The sequence below is a fragment of the Leucopleurus acutus genome, assembly GCF_964270905.1.
Source record: "Leucopleurus acutus genome assembly, chromosome: 12".
In the NCBI taxonomy this organism is placed as follows: domain Eukaryota; kingdom Metazoa; phylum Chordata; class Mammalia; order Artiodactyla; family Delphinidae; genus Leucopleurus; species Leucopleurus acutus.
Genome location: NC_139154.1, coordinates 26,174,611 through 26,189,721, shown reverse-complemented (window position 1 = coordinate 26,189,721; position 15,111 = coordinate 26,174,611). Strand labels below are relative to the sequence as shown.

Below are 15,111 nucleotides of genomic sequence, written 5' to 3'. Positions count from 1 at the left end.
GGAGAGGCAGGCCGGTGAGGGGGCACAGCTGGGATCAGCTACCAGGAGCGGCGGGCAGGGAAGGGACCGAGCTCCCCTGGTGACCCAGCAGCCACGGCCCCCATGCCCTGCGCTGAGCCGGCCGACGGAGCGCACGGCCGCCCCACGACTCGCCCGAGGCCCTGGAGGACCTGCCAGACGAGATGGTGGCGCCAGCTCTCTGGGCCCCTGCTTCATGCTCTTCTCTCTGCTTCACGCCTGACGCTCTGGGCAAGAGAAAGCCTTCGGGAAAACGGGGCTGAGCTACGCAGCCCCGGGCTGGGATTTCCTTGTTTCATCTCACCTGCTGCTTACTCATCCATCTAAGCTGGAAGAGACTCAGGGGCCCTTTTAAGGAAAAGGCAGCCCAGTTAGGGACTCCTCAGATCTGTGGCTAATTGAAATCCTGCTTTTCTTTTAAGCCTCTTGGAACGATGCAGTGGTGTGAACCCTGGCCCAGGGCTTGGAAGCTGCGCCCTCAGGCACCAGCTGTAAGTGCTCTGCTACCCTGGGGCTTTGTGGACCCGGTGAGTGTGACCTAACGAGAGAGTGGTCTCAGGCAGATAGATACACTGCTCACGCGATCTGGGCAGGAAAAGTGGCGCGGCTTTCACTCCAACAGGGAACCAGATGCATTTAAAGACATTGGTTTTGGCCGCACCACGCAACATGTGGGATCGTAGGTCCCCGACTAGAGATCGAACCCGCGCCCCCTGCAATAGAAGCACGGAGTCTTGACCACTGGACCGACAGGGAAGTCCCAAGCTGCATTTTTAAGAAGCGTCGTCTCCTGGGCCGCCTACCAGGATGTGCCTGGCGGGCACCCTGCCCCCCCCCCCCCCGGGCTGGCTCCTGAAGACAGGAGCTCACCGACCCCCAGAGCACCCTCCTGACCCTGGGGGCCCCTCTTCCAAGGTGACGCAGAGATGGGACACAACTCACTGGGGTCAGGCGAGGGCAAGGGAGGCCTCCTGGCTCAGAGGGGCCTTGGGAGGAAGAGGCTAGAACAGGCGGAGAGCCCCGCAGAGCACAGACGTCCCGGCTGTAAAGTTCAGTAAAGTGAGATAAACTAAACAAACCCACGCCACTTGGATGCCCCCGCCCTGCCAGGCGAAGGCCTGGCCTCACCACTACCCTGCTCCCCTGGGGTGAGAGGACGGACTGGGTCTTAGAGACAAATCTGACAAGAGGAAGGACTCGGGCCCTCGGGGAGGGTGAACGAGGCCCCATGGCGAGGACCCCCTTGTCTGGGGTGAAGATTCACGCCAGCCACGCGGCACCAGGCGACCAACAAGGAGCTGGTGTCATCTACTTGCACGTGTGTGCCGCTCGCGGGCCTCTTGGAGGGCGAAGAGCAATCTCCATAGACCAACGCCCCACGAAAACTGCGTTCGCACCCAGACTGCCTCACGGGGGGCAGGATGGGGGAGGGTGGGGGGGGGCCGCTGGGCTGGTCCTGGGGGGCCACGAGCCAATAAGCATGAGGCCTGCTCTCAAGGAACAGAGTGAAACACAGATCTCACTCGTCTGCCTCATTCTGCCCCTCGGTGGTGTGAGAACAGTCTTTCTGATTCTGCTGCCGGTGACCCGCAGTGGCCAGGGGGACGCCAAGCTGGGGGACATGTGGGCAAGCGTCATGACTTGGGCAACCTCCCTCGAACCCCTGGTCTGTGGGCTGAAGTCCTGCTGACTGAGGCCCCTCTTCCCAGGCTCCTGTCCCACGGGACTGCAGGGCGGGCGACCTCGAGGAGGGTGTGTGTGGAGAGTGCAGGTTCCCTTCTCCCGTGAGGAGTCCTGGCAGCTTGTCCTTCCGGGGCAGATCTTTTGTCCTCAGCTGGGATCCTGGCAGGTGGCCACCTGCTGCCCTGCGGCTGTGTCCATCTGCTGCTGAGGGAACCCAGGGATCCACCCAGAAGAGGGTGCGTGTGCCTGTCCAGCTGAGGGGACCCAGCAAACTGAGGTGCTCCCGAACACACACGCACACTCCTGCCTCAGGACCTTTGCACCTGCCTCCTCCACCTGGGGGCCCCTCTCCCCTCTCATCTGACCTCCCCCACAGCGTGCTCCCCATGGGGTAGAGGCTTTCGTGTCCTGTTCGTGCTCCACCCCAGGGTCTAGAACAGTGTCTGCACCAGGCAGGTGCGCAATCAACATCTATGGAAAGAATAAAATAGGGACTCTGGTTTTGAGACTAAGATCAAGACTGTTGAAGAAAAAGGGGTGCGTGTGGTCGTGTGTCCGTGTGTATGTGTGCATGTAACGCATCCGCATGTGCACGTGTGCGCATGTGTTCATGTATGTGTGCACGTGTTTCTGTGTATGTATGTACTTGTGTGTGTGTGTGTGTGTGTGTGTGTGTGTGTGTGTACATGTGTGTGCACTGGGAACGGTTTCATCCAGCCCCGAGTTCTGCTGGACAAGCTGGGCTATGAGGATAAGTGGGGGAAGCGGGCTCTGAGTTTCCTCATTTGGGGTCCAAGCACACTGCTGGGACCAGAAGGACGAGGGGTGCCCTGGGAGGTGCTCCCAGGAGGACAGAAGGAAAGGCAGAGGGGCTGCTCTCCAGAAAGGAAAGGGAAGAAGCGAACAGAAGCAGAGGATGGATGACAACACAGGTGTGGGTCCACAGGGAGCTAGGTCCAGAGGGAGGTGGGGGGCTGGAGGGACGAGGGGCCCACATGGGAGCTGAAAGGGCGTCTCTTAACAAGGATACCCACCGGTGTGCAGCCCCGGGGGGGTCAGGGTCCCTCCACCAGGGCCTGGCAGGTGGCCTTTTTCTTTGCCCCCACCCACCCTTCCAGCCCCTGGGACTGGGTGACTTCAGGGGCCACCTGCCGTGGAGCTGTGGACACGGGGGCTCCTGCAGGAGGGGGCGCCGTCCCTGCCGGGAGAGGACAGACCCCGGGTGGCGAGCGTGAGGCTCGGGGGTCTCAGCTGCCCAGGGCGGGCCCCCCACCCCCGGCGCAGCGTCCACCAGCACCCACCTCTACGGCGGAGTCAACTCAGGTTTTCAAAGCAAGTGAGTGTCAGAGACCTCGGCAAAGAGCCGACGAGCCGTGTGTGTGTCTGTGATCTGGGGAGCGGCTGTCAGATGACAGAGCAACGTTTCCGGGGACGAGTGATGGTCTCTCAGCATTCTGGGATCCCCGAGCCATTAGGGAACAAGGTCTGTGTTGACTTCTCAGCATCTTCCCATCACACAAGAATGAGCATTCTTCAGACCGTGGGCCTCAAGTCATCTGGATTAAGCCTTTAAATCAGAACAGGCTTCTTTCAAAATCCCACTGGTACTTTAGAGAAACACACCACGGTTCCTGACGAAGTCATAACGGCAGAAAACGGGCAACTGAGGCGAACCTGGCGGAAACCACCAGTCGACTCGACCGGCCTGGACCAACTGTGGGCCCCGCCGCGGCCGGAGCGCCAGCCTCCAGGACCACGGGCTCTTGCTGAGGCGCGTCCTGAGCGAGTCTGCAGGCAGACTGGATCTATTCTGCAACCCGTCTCCTCACGTGGGACGCCCAGAGTCTAGCAGGGGGAAGCAGGTTTCCTTCCCAGTTTCAGCTGTTTATTTCTTGGAGGCATACTGGTTCTGGTGCCCCTAATACATACTGGTTCTGGTGCCCCTCGGGCACTAACCACGTGGGGGAGAGGGGCTTACTTCCAAGGATGCCTTCAGCCCCGGGGGAACGAGGCGCCCTCCTCCTCCCAGTCATCAGAGTCAGAACTCTGCCCTACCTTGTTGACGGGGAGCTGTTGACGGGCAGCTGCGCCCATGGGGCAGCGTGCAGAGCCCCACCCCACCTCGGGTGCCATGGGCCGAGGCAGGACGAGGTTGCAGCGCAGGAAGCTGGCATTAGTCATGGTCTCGCCCAAGCCCCACGTGAGCTCTGAGGCTGGGCTACCCACCCATTTCACAGCTGAGCACACTGAGGCTCAAAAAAGATGGAGAATCTGTGTTTACAAAGCAGCCAGCTGGAGGCAGGTGGTTCCGTGGCCGCAGGGACCTGGCGGGGGTGGGGGGCACTGCGGGAGGCTGGGGAGAGGCCCGGGCAGGAGAGGCCGCGGAGCGGGGGCTCCATGTGAGGGGCTTGTGCTGAGCGGCACCAGGGCACTAATGCCCTTGCTGTCTTCATCTTTATTTTAAATTCGTTCTCTGAGGAGTAATCCCTCCTCTGGTCTCAATATTTCAAGTTCAGCCTCTCAGTGTGCATGGCTGGGGGGTGTTCACCTGGAACACCTCTGCCCCCCACCTCCCCACGGGCGTTCTCCTGCACTAGGGGCCTGCACGCCTGCGTGCAGCTTGCGCTGGGGCGGCGCTGGCCAGGGAACGTGGCATCTGCTTCCCCTGTTGTGACTCAAGAAAACGCCCCGGAGGGACCAGCCGGCTCCCAGCCCCCGACGCCTGCAGCTCTGCGGTCCCTGCCGTGCGCCGGGTCACTCCGTCCAGGTCCGAGTGCGGCCACAGGGTAGGGTGCATCCTTTGCACCCCTTCCCACCCCACGCCTTCAGCCGCACCCACCAGCACTGTGTGCTGCCATCCTGGGAAAGCTGGAGGATGATCCCTGATCCTCACGGAACCTGGGGCCCCAGCCGGGCCTGGGTGAAATGCGGGAACCAGGCAGCAGCCGCATGGTTCCCGGCGCCCCACGCTCCCTTTCCACTCCTTCCAAAGGCCTTGAGCTCAGCACAGGCCTCCACGGAGGACGCAGGGGGTCCCACGTCACGTGCAGAGCAGGCCCGGGATTCGCCTCTGTGCGTTCACACACAAGGTTGGTACTGATTTCAGACGGGAGTGGGAGCGTCTGGATCCCAGCGCCTCTTCCCCACAGCCCGGTGGCCGGCAGGGGGCTCTCGGGCCCATCGAGGAGGCGACCCTTCCTCCAGGCAGACGCAGCCCTGTGTGAGGCGGGGGGAGTGTCAGGCCCCTTCCCGGCGCCCTCAGCCGGCAGTGGAGGCCGTGAGCACCGAGCCTGGCACCGTGGGAAGAGCTGCCAGCTCACCGTATTACTTGCTCTTCCCTACGTAGGATCTTCACTTGCTGTTAATTGTCTACAGGCTCTAGTCAAGCAGCGATGAAAGAACTTTAATGCCGTCATTAACTTCACACCCTGCCACCTCCATATGAGGCCTGCTCGTCTCTTCTGGAGTAAGGAAGGTTCTTTTCCATTCCTCCTGGGAAGAGTCTGCCCCTGCTCTTCTAGCTGCCAGGGCCGCATGGGCTCAGGTCAGCGCGACATGTGCCGCTCGCTGGCTCTCAGTCGGCAGGATCAGCTGAGGAGGGGGTTCAGCACAGGAAGTTCCCGAGCTCGCCTCTTCGCACGGACACAGCAAGTCCACAGCCACATGTGGGACCACCTCCTCGAAAAGGGACCTGAACACTGGCTGAACAGAGCCTCCACCACGAATGGTAGAAGGACAGCGTGGAGACGGGCAGGGGAAGCAGAGAGACGGACTTGCCCAGGAAAACCCCTCCCCAGCTACCGCAATCCAGTCAGGAGGGACCACAGGGGACGGGCCTCTTCCCTGAGGAGTGAGGGATTCAAGCTCCACACGCAGCCCCCAACCCTAGATCCCGCTCAGAGAGACCAGCCCCCAAAACACCCGGCTTTGAAAACCAACAGAGAATACCCAGGAGGACTACAGAAGCACAGGGAGTGGAAAAGCCGCTCTCAGTGGAGTTGAACGTGCAGACTCACTCGACCTAAAAACCAGTGCAAGAATACCAGACTGAACAGCTCACAGCCCACTTACTGACGCTGAAGCAGCTGCCAGAGAGGCGGGAACCAAGTGGGCTGCTCCCTGGGAACTGAGTCTCTGGCGGGAGCCGTATCCGTGATCTCAGGCTACCTTGCTAATGCCGGCTGGTGGGCGCAATTTTGGAATGCTCCATCTAACCTGTTAGTGTCAGTGGGCATGCCCTGATGAAGCACCGCCCACCCTGCACTTTGGCTAGGCCTCACGGCCAGCTGAGCAATAGCCCTGCCCACCAGTTCCCAGCAGCTGCTGCGGCTGGGCCCACGGACGTTCGGAGGCCAGCCCCACCCACCAGCATGCCTCAGCAGTAGCTGCAGCACCCCCACAACGGGAGGCTGCACACAGCCCACACAGGGGACCCTCGAGTGCTTGACTCTGGTGGCCAGGCAGGATTGCACCTCTGGGCCCACACGACATCTCCTAATAAGGCCACCCCTTCAAGACTGGGAGCTGAAGGAGCTGATTTACCTAATACATAGAGGCAAACACAGAGAGAGTCAGGCAAAACGAGGAGGCAGAAGAATATGTTCCAATTGAAAAAACAAGATGAAACCTCAGAAAAAGAACTAAACAAAATGGAGATAAGCAATCTACCTGATAAAGGGTTAAAAGTAACGGTCAAAACGACGCTCACCGAACTCAGGAGGAGAATGGACTTAATGGACACATACAGAACATTCCATCCAAAAGCAGCAGAAAACACGCTCTTCTCAAGCATACATGGAACATTCTCCAGGATTAATCACACCAGTTTACAAAACAGGTCTCAATAAATTTAAGAAGGTAGAAATCATATCATGCATCTTCTCTGACCACAATCGTGTGAAACCAGAAATCAATCAAAAGAAAAATTGGGGAAAACCACAAAAACATGGAAATTAAACATGAATGGACCATTGACAAAATCAAAGGAGAAATTTAAAAATACGTAGAAACAAATGAAAATAGAACCACAATGATCCAAAATCTATGGATCACTGCAAAAGCAGTTCTAAGAGGGAAATTTATAGTGATATGAGCCTACCTCAGGAAGCAAGAAAAATCTCAAATAAATAATCCAACCTTATACTTAAAGGAACTAGAGAAAAGAAGAAAAAACAAAGTCCAATGTTAGTAGGAGAAAGGAAATAATAAACATCAGAGCAGAAATAGATGAAATAGAGACTAAAAAAAAAACCAATAGAAATGATCAATGAAACTAAGAGCTGGTTCTTTGAAAAGATAAACAAAATTCTCAAACTTTTAACTAGGCTTATCAAGAAAAAATGAGAACTGGCCCAAACCAATAAAATCAGAAATGAAAAAAGAAGTTACAACTGACACCAAAGAAATAGAAAGGATCATAAGAGACTGCTGAGAACAATTATACGCCAACAACAACCTGGAAGAAATGGAAAAATTTCTAAAAACGTATAATCTTCCAAGACTGAATCATGAAGAAATAGAAAATCTGAATAGACTGATTACTAGTAAGGAGAATAAATTAGTAATCAAAATTCTCCCAAGAAACGAAAGTCCAGGACCAGAGGGCTTCACTGATGAATTCCACAAAATATTCAAAGAAGATTTAATACCTATCCTTTTCAAACTCTTCCAAAAAATTAAAGAGGAGGGTAAACAAACTCATTTTACAAGGTCAACATTACTCTGATAACGAATCCAGATAAGGACACCACAAAAATAGAAAATTACAGGCCAATATCCTTGACAAACATAGATGCAAAAATCTTCAACAAAATATTAGCAAATCGAATTCAAAAATATTGATACATTAAAAGGATCATACACTGTGACCAAGAGGATTTACTCCAGGGATGCAAGGATGGTTTAACATCTGCAAATCAACCAATGTGATACACCATATTAACAAACTGAAGAATAAAAACCACATGATCGTCTCAATAGATACTCAAAACACGTTTGACAAAATTCAACATCCCCTTATGACAAAAAACTGTCAACAAAATGGATACAGAGGGAACATATCTCAACATAGTAAGAGCCATATATGATAAGCCCACGTCTAACATCATTCTCCACAGTGAAAAGCTGAAAGCAATTCCTCCAGGATCAGGAACAAGACAAGGATGTCCACTCTTGCCACTTTTATTCAACATAATACTGGAAGACACAGAGAACGGACGTGTGGACACAGGGAGGGGTGGTGGGATGAACTGGGAGATTGGGACTGACATATGTGCACTGCCATGTGTAAAACAGAGAGCTGGTGGGAACCTGCTGTATAGCGCAGGGAGCTCAGCTTGGTGCTCTGTGGTGACCTAGATGGGTGGCATGGCGGGTGCGGGGGGTGGTGGTGGCAGGGAGGTCTAAGAGGGAGAGGATATATGTATACATAAAGCTGAAATCACTTCATTGTATAGCAGAAACTAACACAACATTGTAAAGCAACTATACCCCAATTCTAAAAAATAAAATAATACTGGAAGTCCTAGTCACAGCAATCTGACAAGAAAAAGAAAAAGAATCTACATTGGAAAGGCAGAAGTAAAACTGCCACTGTTTGCAGATGACATGATATTATACATAGAAAATCCTGAGGATACCACCAAAAAACTGCTAGAACTCATCAGTGAATTTTATAAAGTTGCAGCATATGAAATTAATATACAGAAATCTAGCAACAAACTATCCAAAAGAAAAATGAAGAAAACAATCTCATTTACAACTGCATCAAAAAGAATAAAATATCTAGGAATAAATTTAACCAAGGAGGTGAAAACAGTGAAACCTATAAGACATTGATGAAAGAAACTGAAGAAAACACAAAAAATGGAAAGATATTCTGTGCTCATGGATTAGAAGAATTAGTATCGTTAAAATGTCCATACCCTCCAAGGCAATCTACAGAGTCAGTGCAATCCCTATCAAAATTTCAATGGCATTTTGCATAGAACTAGAACAACTAATTCTAAAATTTGCACGGAATCACAAAGGACATGAATAGCCAAAGCAATCCTGAGAAAGAAGAACAAAGCTGGAGGTACGGTGTCTCTGACTTCAAACCATACGGCCACAGAACGCACGCGTTAACTTGCCGTAGTCCAGTACGCTCGTGCTGGCCACGGTCCATGTATGACCACCATGACCGGCAGATACATTCCTGCCAAAAGGCTTGTCACCCTTTGAAAGATGTATCTGACTCCCTTCTGTTACCCAAATGAAAATCTCCACCCAAACAGGGACGGCCATGCTCTGGAGGTGAGGCAGAGGGAGTCGGCAGGGGGCTGGGGACCACACTGACCCCCTCATGCCCCAGGGCAGAGCGGGGGCAGGGGGAGAAAGAAGTCCCTCCAAACTCTGCACCAAACTTAAAATCCCTCCGTGATGTGGAAGGTCTGCATGTGGCTGAGGCCTCCAGCATGTGCTGATGACTCTCAGGGAGTGATACTCCTGGAACTGGGTCTCCAAGGCAGAGTGGCGTCCTTGGGTGGCTGACCTGGTGTACAAGAGCAGGGGCTCTGGGCTGCTGCCAGGACCCTCGGCACCCAGGAGGGGAGGATCCGGCTCTCTCCGAACAAGTAAGAGTTACTGAGAGCCTGCGTGCCGGGCACCTTGCTGGGGACGCCAAGATGAAACACCCGGGCCTCGTGCTTCACGAGCTCTCCTGTCCCGCCTTGCACTTGGGGAACTACAGTAAGGCCTCACCGTCTCCCATGGACCAGGCCTGCTTCCTCAGGTAAAGAGTCCTGCACCCAGTTCTCATGAGCAAGACCCCTGCCCATCCCTCCCCGGGTGCCCCGGCCCCAGGTCTGAGTGAAGGCCGTTGGAACTCATCCAGAGAGCTAGCTGGAAGACGGTGCCTCTGTCCAGTGTTGGTGAGGCCTGAATTTCTGCCTCAAGACATCGGGACACCACTTACTAACCTACGTCCCCTCAGGAAGCTACGCAAAGATAGGTAGGTCCCAATGTCCTTGACTTAGCTGGTTTCGGCAATCACCCAGTCACAGCAGGATGTTCAGGGACTCCTGTCTGCCGCCAGGTAGAGGTAAGCGTCTGGCCTGGGCTCGAAGAAGGTGAACCTGTACCAGCGGATATAACCGCCTTCTAGGAATCCTTCTGAAGACTGGCAAACTGCATTTTCAAAAGGCATCGTTCGCTTGAAATCCATTTTGTTCTGCCACTACACAGGTTCCAAGTGTCCCTCTGGCCATACTGGACCTTGGGAACCTCCTACCTTGCCACGTTGTTTCCAAATTCATATTCTCCACCTTAAATGGTCATTAAGTAACTGAACTCATTGCCACACAACAGAGTAGCCAGCAATGTGATTCTTCGGAACACTCTTTAAATGGCGATTTTAAACGGCACGTCTTTTAGGAGCTGTCATTTAACAAGAGCAGATTCTCTAAACAGACAAGCATCTCACTTCCCAGCAACGGTTCATCTGGCTCGATTTGGGGATGACATGCAGCTGCTGTGCACTGGACGGCAGTGGGCACAGAGCTGCATCTGGGCAGCTGGTGATGTCGGCCGCTCTGGCTGCCCTCTGCCCCACGGGGCCCACCTCCTCAGGGGTCTCTGGGGCCCTTTCTTGGGTGGCCAGTGAAAGTGTCATCAAATATCTGGACACACCCCCCCGCCCCCCGCTTGTACCGGATGCCGGGGGGACAGTGATGTTGAACCCACCAGCCTGCTGGCCAGGCGGCCCCGCCAGCAGTCCTGTGAGCTGCACAGAACCAAGCAGGTGACACGCTAGAAAACCCCACGTGGACACGCTAGCGGGGGTGGGGGAGGCGCTGAAGGCTGGGACCCCAAAAACATAAACGGCAGCTCACACGTTGAGGGGCAGCTGGACTTTGGGAGCTGTGCCCTGCTGTTCAGCCACTGGGGTGCATCCGGCCGAGGCGTCCTGGAAACAGACAAGAGGAGACAGTGAGTGGACACAGGCTCCAGGGGTACGGAGCATCCGCGGTGGAGTCTGGGCATCTGGCCCCCTCGGCTGCCTGACTCTGTGGCCTCCACGGCCCGGGTCCCGCTGCCCAGCTTTAGTAGCCGTCCTTCAGTCCAGAGGGGGCCTGGCAGCCAGCGACCCCCGTCCCTCCCGCAGCAGCTCAGGAAACCGCTCGGCCCGCGTCTGGCCCGGACGGTGAGGTGCCGTGTCCATCACGGAAAGAGGCGGTGGGGTGGCCGGCCTTCATTCTCAGGACTCGGATACATTCCTCCTGTGTCTGGCCGAGAAAATCCCGACAAAACCTTTCATGCTCCAACATGTCAGCTTATTTAGAAACCGTGTCCCCGAAAGCTAAAGAAAATCTGTCCTTTGACAGTGGACGGGGGGCAGCTAGAGGGTGCCAGGATGTAAAGCACTGCCTCTCCTGCCTGACCCGAGGCGCGCAAAGCTTCAAGGGTCTACTCTGCGAGACGACGGAGGGATGGCCCCCTTGCAGGAGGTTCCTGCCAAGTGTCAGGTGCACGGTGAGCTGGGTGAGGGCCAAGCAGCGGGCTCTGGGCTGCAAGATGATGCTGGGCTATCCTTAGGGAACCCCGTAGACCCAGCCTGCCAGGGGCATCGTCCCCCGAGTCCCCTCACCACGCACTGGCTCGTGCCGCCCCTGCCCTCCCCAGGTGGCATCCCATCTTTCTGCTCAGAGTACTGGGTGGCCTGGCGAGTTGAACTCTGGTCCCCAAAGTGCACGAGTCATGGCCCTCGTGCCTGTGAAGGTGACCTTATTTGGAATCGGGGTCTTTGCAGGGGTAATATGAGGCAAGGATCCTGAGATGAGATCATCCCACGAGACAGAAAAGAACAGAGACACCAGAGGTGAGAAGGTGGCGAGCAGACATGAGGGCGACGCATCTGCAAGCCAAGGAGGTGGGGTGCTGGCGGCCAGCAGATGCTGGAGGGGCCTGGGTGGGGTCTCCAGCAGCCCCATGAGAAGCCGGTCCACCGACAGCTTGATTTTGGACCTCTGGCCTCCAGAGCGCCGAGCAGGCACTGCCTGCCGCTCTGAGCCACCTGCTTTGTTACAGCAGCTCCAGGACACTAACCCAGATGGGGACACCCAGGGGTACCTCAAAGCTGAGGGAGCTGGGGTGTCCTCCCCTCCTGGAGGCCTCCCACAAGGGCAGGACAGGGACCCCGGAGGAACAGGGACCCAGCAGCCTTGGGCAGAGCCCTCAGGCCCCTGGCAGGTGGGGAAGGTGACCTGTCACCACGTGTGTGTCCTCAGGGCACAAAGAGCACTGAAGCACAAATCGCAGAGAAGCACCTGGAACAGGCCTGGGGCGGCAGGACAACCCACGCAGGACCGACCGCCTCAGGGCCCTCTTGCTGTGCGGGGAGGGTCATTCTTGCCCATCGCTGACCAGCTCCAACCTCGATTCTGGTCTCCGAGGCAGCCTCCCAACCCCGTCCCCCGGGACCACAGCCCGTCAGCAGCCCCTCAGGCAGACGTCAGAACTGCTTCTCCTCGTCGGGACTCGGAGCTTCTGGTAGACTGAGAATGTGTGACACCCACACGGAACCCCCCCCCCCCCCCCAGGCCACTGACGTCCCGAGCGCCTTCCCGCGCACCGAGCTTCTGCACTTGCGGGAGGGACCCAGCTCCTCAGACCTGCCCCTGCGGCTGCCGTGTGGAAGCTGTGGAGCCAGGAAGGCGGGGACGTCCCTTTCTGCCCAGAGACTCCGGGTCTCCTGCTCGCTGGGCACGCCTGCCCCCAGGAAGGGACAGCCCCGCAGCCAGGGAGACAGCACCCAGGCCCACGGCTCCCCTCGAGCAAGTGAGGGGCCCTCCCTGCTCGCTGACAAGGAGTGGGCAGGCGGCATCCGCCGACCACCTGAGCCCAGGCCCGGCTGGGGGCGCAGACACGGCCTGCGATCTCGGGGGTTTCCTTGGGGTGGGGGGACAGGCGTCAGGCAGGTCGTTACAGACACGGGGTCCTGGCAAGAGCAGGGCCGCAGAGCACACGACGGAGGCCGAGGCTGGGTGTGGCCAGAGGGGCTCCCTGAGCACCCAGTGAAGGGAGAAGGAGGAGAAAGCAAGCTTTGCAGGTTGGAAGCAGAGGCTGGAGCACCAGGGGCAGGGGGAGCCCCGGGAGCCCCCCGATCCAGCTGTGGATCCTGGGCGGCACCTGGAGGCCAAAGACACACCTGGTAAGAAGGGCACCAGCCCACGTCTCTGCCGAGGACGTTCAGTCGTGGATCGGCGGTCAGGGTGATGAGAGGGACAGGGGGTCTGGATGCGCAGGAGGCCGTGGGTAAGGAGGGTGAGAGCAGGGATAACAGCGGCCACCCCCACCCAGAGCTCACCAGGGACCAGGCTCTGCTCTGAGCACTTGGCCGGGAATAACGCATTTACTTCGCAGAAACGCCCGTAGGCAGGTGCTGCTGTCACCACTTCACAAAATGAGGGAACCCAGGCCCAAGGCAGGAGGTGCGCGGCTCACAGTCACCCAGCCGGCCAGTGCCCGGCAGCCCCTGCTGGGGGCTGTGTGCGTCCCCACCACCTCGTCCCCAGGGGAGGCACCAGCGAGTGACCGCGAGCCCAGGGCCCTAACCAGCACGGAGTCACCAGTTCACAGGCCTGCGGCCTCACAGCCAGCAGGGCAGGCGGTCAGTCCTCTCGCTTCTCTCTGACTCTGACGCAGGGGACCCAGGACCGTCTTCCGTCTCTAGTTCCCTGTCCCTTGCCAAGGAAGGCAACGTATTCGCAGGTTCCGGGGATCAGGACGTGCACACGGTGGGCGTTACTCCCCCTCTACCTACACGACTAGTGGGTTCCGGGGCTGAAGGGCGCGAAGGAAGAGGATAAGCGAGTTTCCGGCCTCCGCAACTGGCTAGACAGAGATGCCACGAGAAGGGATGGAGCACGAGACCTGGGGGAGGCCGACCAGGGGCTCGGGGGGGCACGAACTGGACGTGTACGTTCGGGGGTCAGCACCGGGCTGATGTGCCCTCAGCTCTCTCAGCATGCGACCCTGGACGGGTTATGCCATCGAGCCGTGGACTTCTGCCCCGACCACGGTCGAGCGACAGGCACTGGATTTACCCTCCACCCGAACACCTGAATACCAGACGAAACATGAATCCCTGGTTCCCGAGACTTTGGAAATCACGCAGTGAAGACACAGGCCCTGGAGGGATGAGGAGATGGGGCCACCGCGGCCCCCAGCTTCTAGGTTAGCTGGAATATTAGACACAGTAATTTAAAGCTCTGAGCAAGCCCTCAGGAAGTGCTGGCATCACTCTTTCTGCAGCCACAGGGGTGAAGATTCGGCTGCAAGAAACGGCAGATAGAGGAGATGGCTGACCCGAGACTCCGTCTGCAGACCGACACAGCCCCACACGACCTGGGAGAAGGACCTGCACAGGTGGGTGTGGAGGGCTGGGGGAGCACAGCAAACGGGAGGGCGTGAGGGAACTGGACACCTAGGTTTAGCCTGTTTCTGTAAAACGATGGGTGCATTTACATGGGGAAATCTACATACAAATAATGCTTTTACTTAGGGAGCTGGGATTTGAGTTAGTATTTTTAAAAATCTGTATGTTCAAATTTTCCAGCGTTTTACTATCAGCAGTGGTTTTCCACTACATTTTCAAAGTAAGATACACAGAACGACAGAGTTCGACTACCTGAGGTCTGTTTCAAGATCAAGCTATGGCTGAGGTGACCCCATGTTTACTGGATTCTACACAAGCTGCCTTTGTGGGGGGCCAGGAGGGGACAGGAGAGGACCGTGAGGGGACCCTGATGATCGGCCATTCTGCTGACCAGACGCGGCACTGCTGGCCACAGTGGGGCCGAAGGGCCTTAGCCGCCCGGCAGGGCCCACGCGACTGGCTTGGACGGAGCCAGACCCGTGACCCTGCTCTTGTCAAAGGGCCTCCTGTCCAAATAAGCTCTCCTGAAACAGCCAACCAGCCAAAGGCACCACGTGGGAAGCCCCATGACCCGGCTGGGGGCTGCTGAGTCCCACCGTGCCTGGAAGGTGGCCCGCCAGGGGTCTCTGCACCCTGCTGCCTGCCGGCCACTCGGGCCGTAGTTCAACAGGAGGCAACACGTGCAGAGGAGGCTGGTGCCTGCCTCCAGGGCAGAGGGAGAGGCTGGCCATGGCTGTGGGCCTCCAGACCCCCACCCGTCAACTCCGCGCGACAGGTGTTGCGGGCCTGTGGCAGGCCTGTGGCGCTCCCCCAGCGCTGGGGCAACGAGGCTGCCCTACAGGAGCCTGGCCCTCAGCTGAAACCCGACACACGAAGGCCACAGAGCAAGGAAGTGGGATCTCACGGCCAGACCCTCCCTTAGAGCTGGGTCGGGGGCATGGGAGGCCACACCTGTGACAAGCCTTTCTTCCCAAGGTCAAGGTCGAGATGGAGAC

The 15,111-nt window shown here is 56.9% G+C and overlaps 1 protein-coding gene across 1 annotated transcript in view; it reads right to left on the bottom strand.

Annotated features, from left to right (window-relative positions):
* SH3RF3 (SH3 domain containing ring finger 3) overlaps positions 1-15,111 on the bottom strand; it is a gene marked incomplete at both ends in the record, with an annotated part of 201,266 nt that overhangs the window by 46,888 nt on the left and 139,267 nt on the right. The window contains one exon of the mRNA XM_082851248.1: positions 10,572-10,645. Coding sequence (XP_082707374.1) covers positions 10,572-10,645 — 74 coding nt within the window. The remainder of the gene's footprint in view (positions 1-10,571; positions 10,646-15,111) is intronic.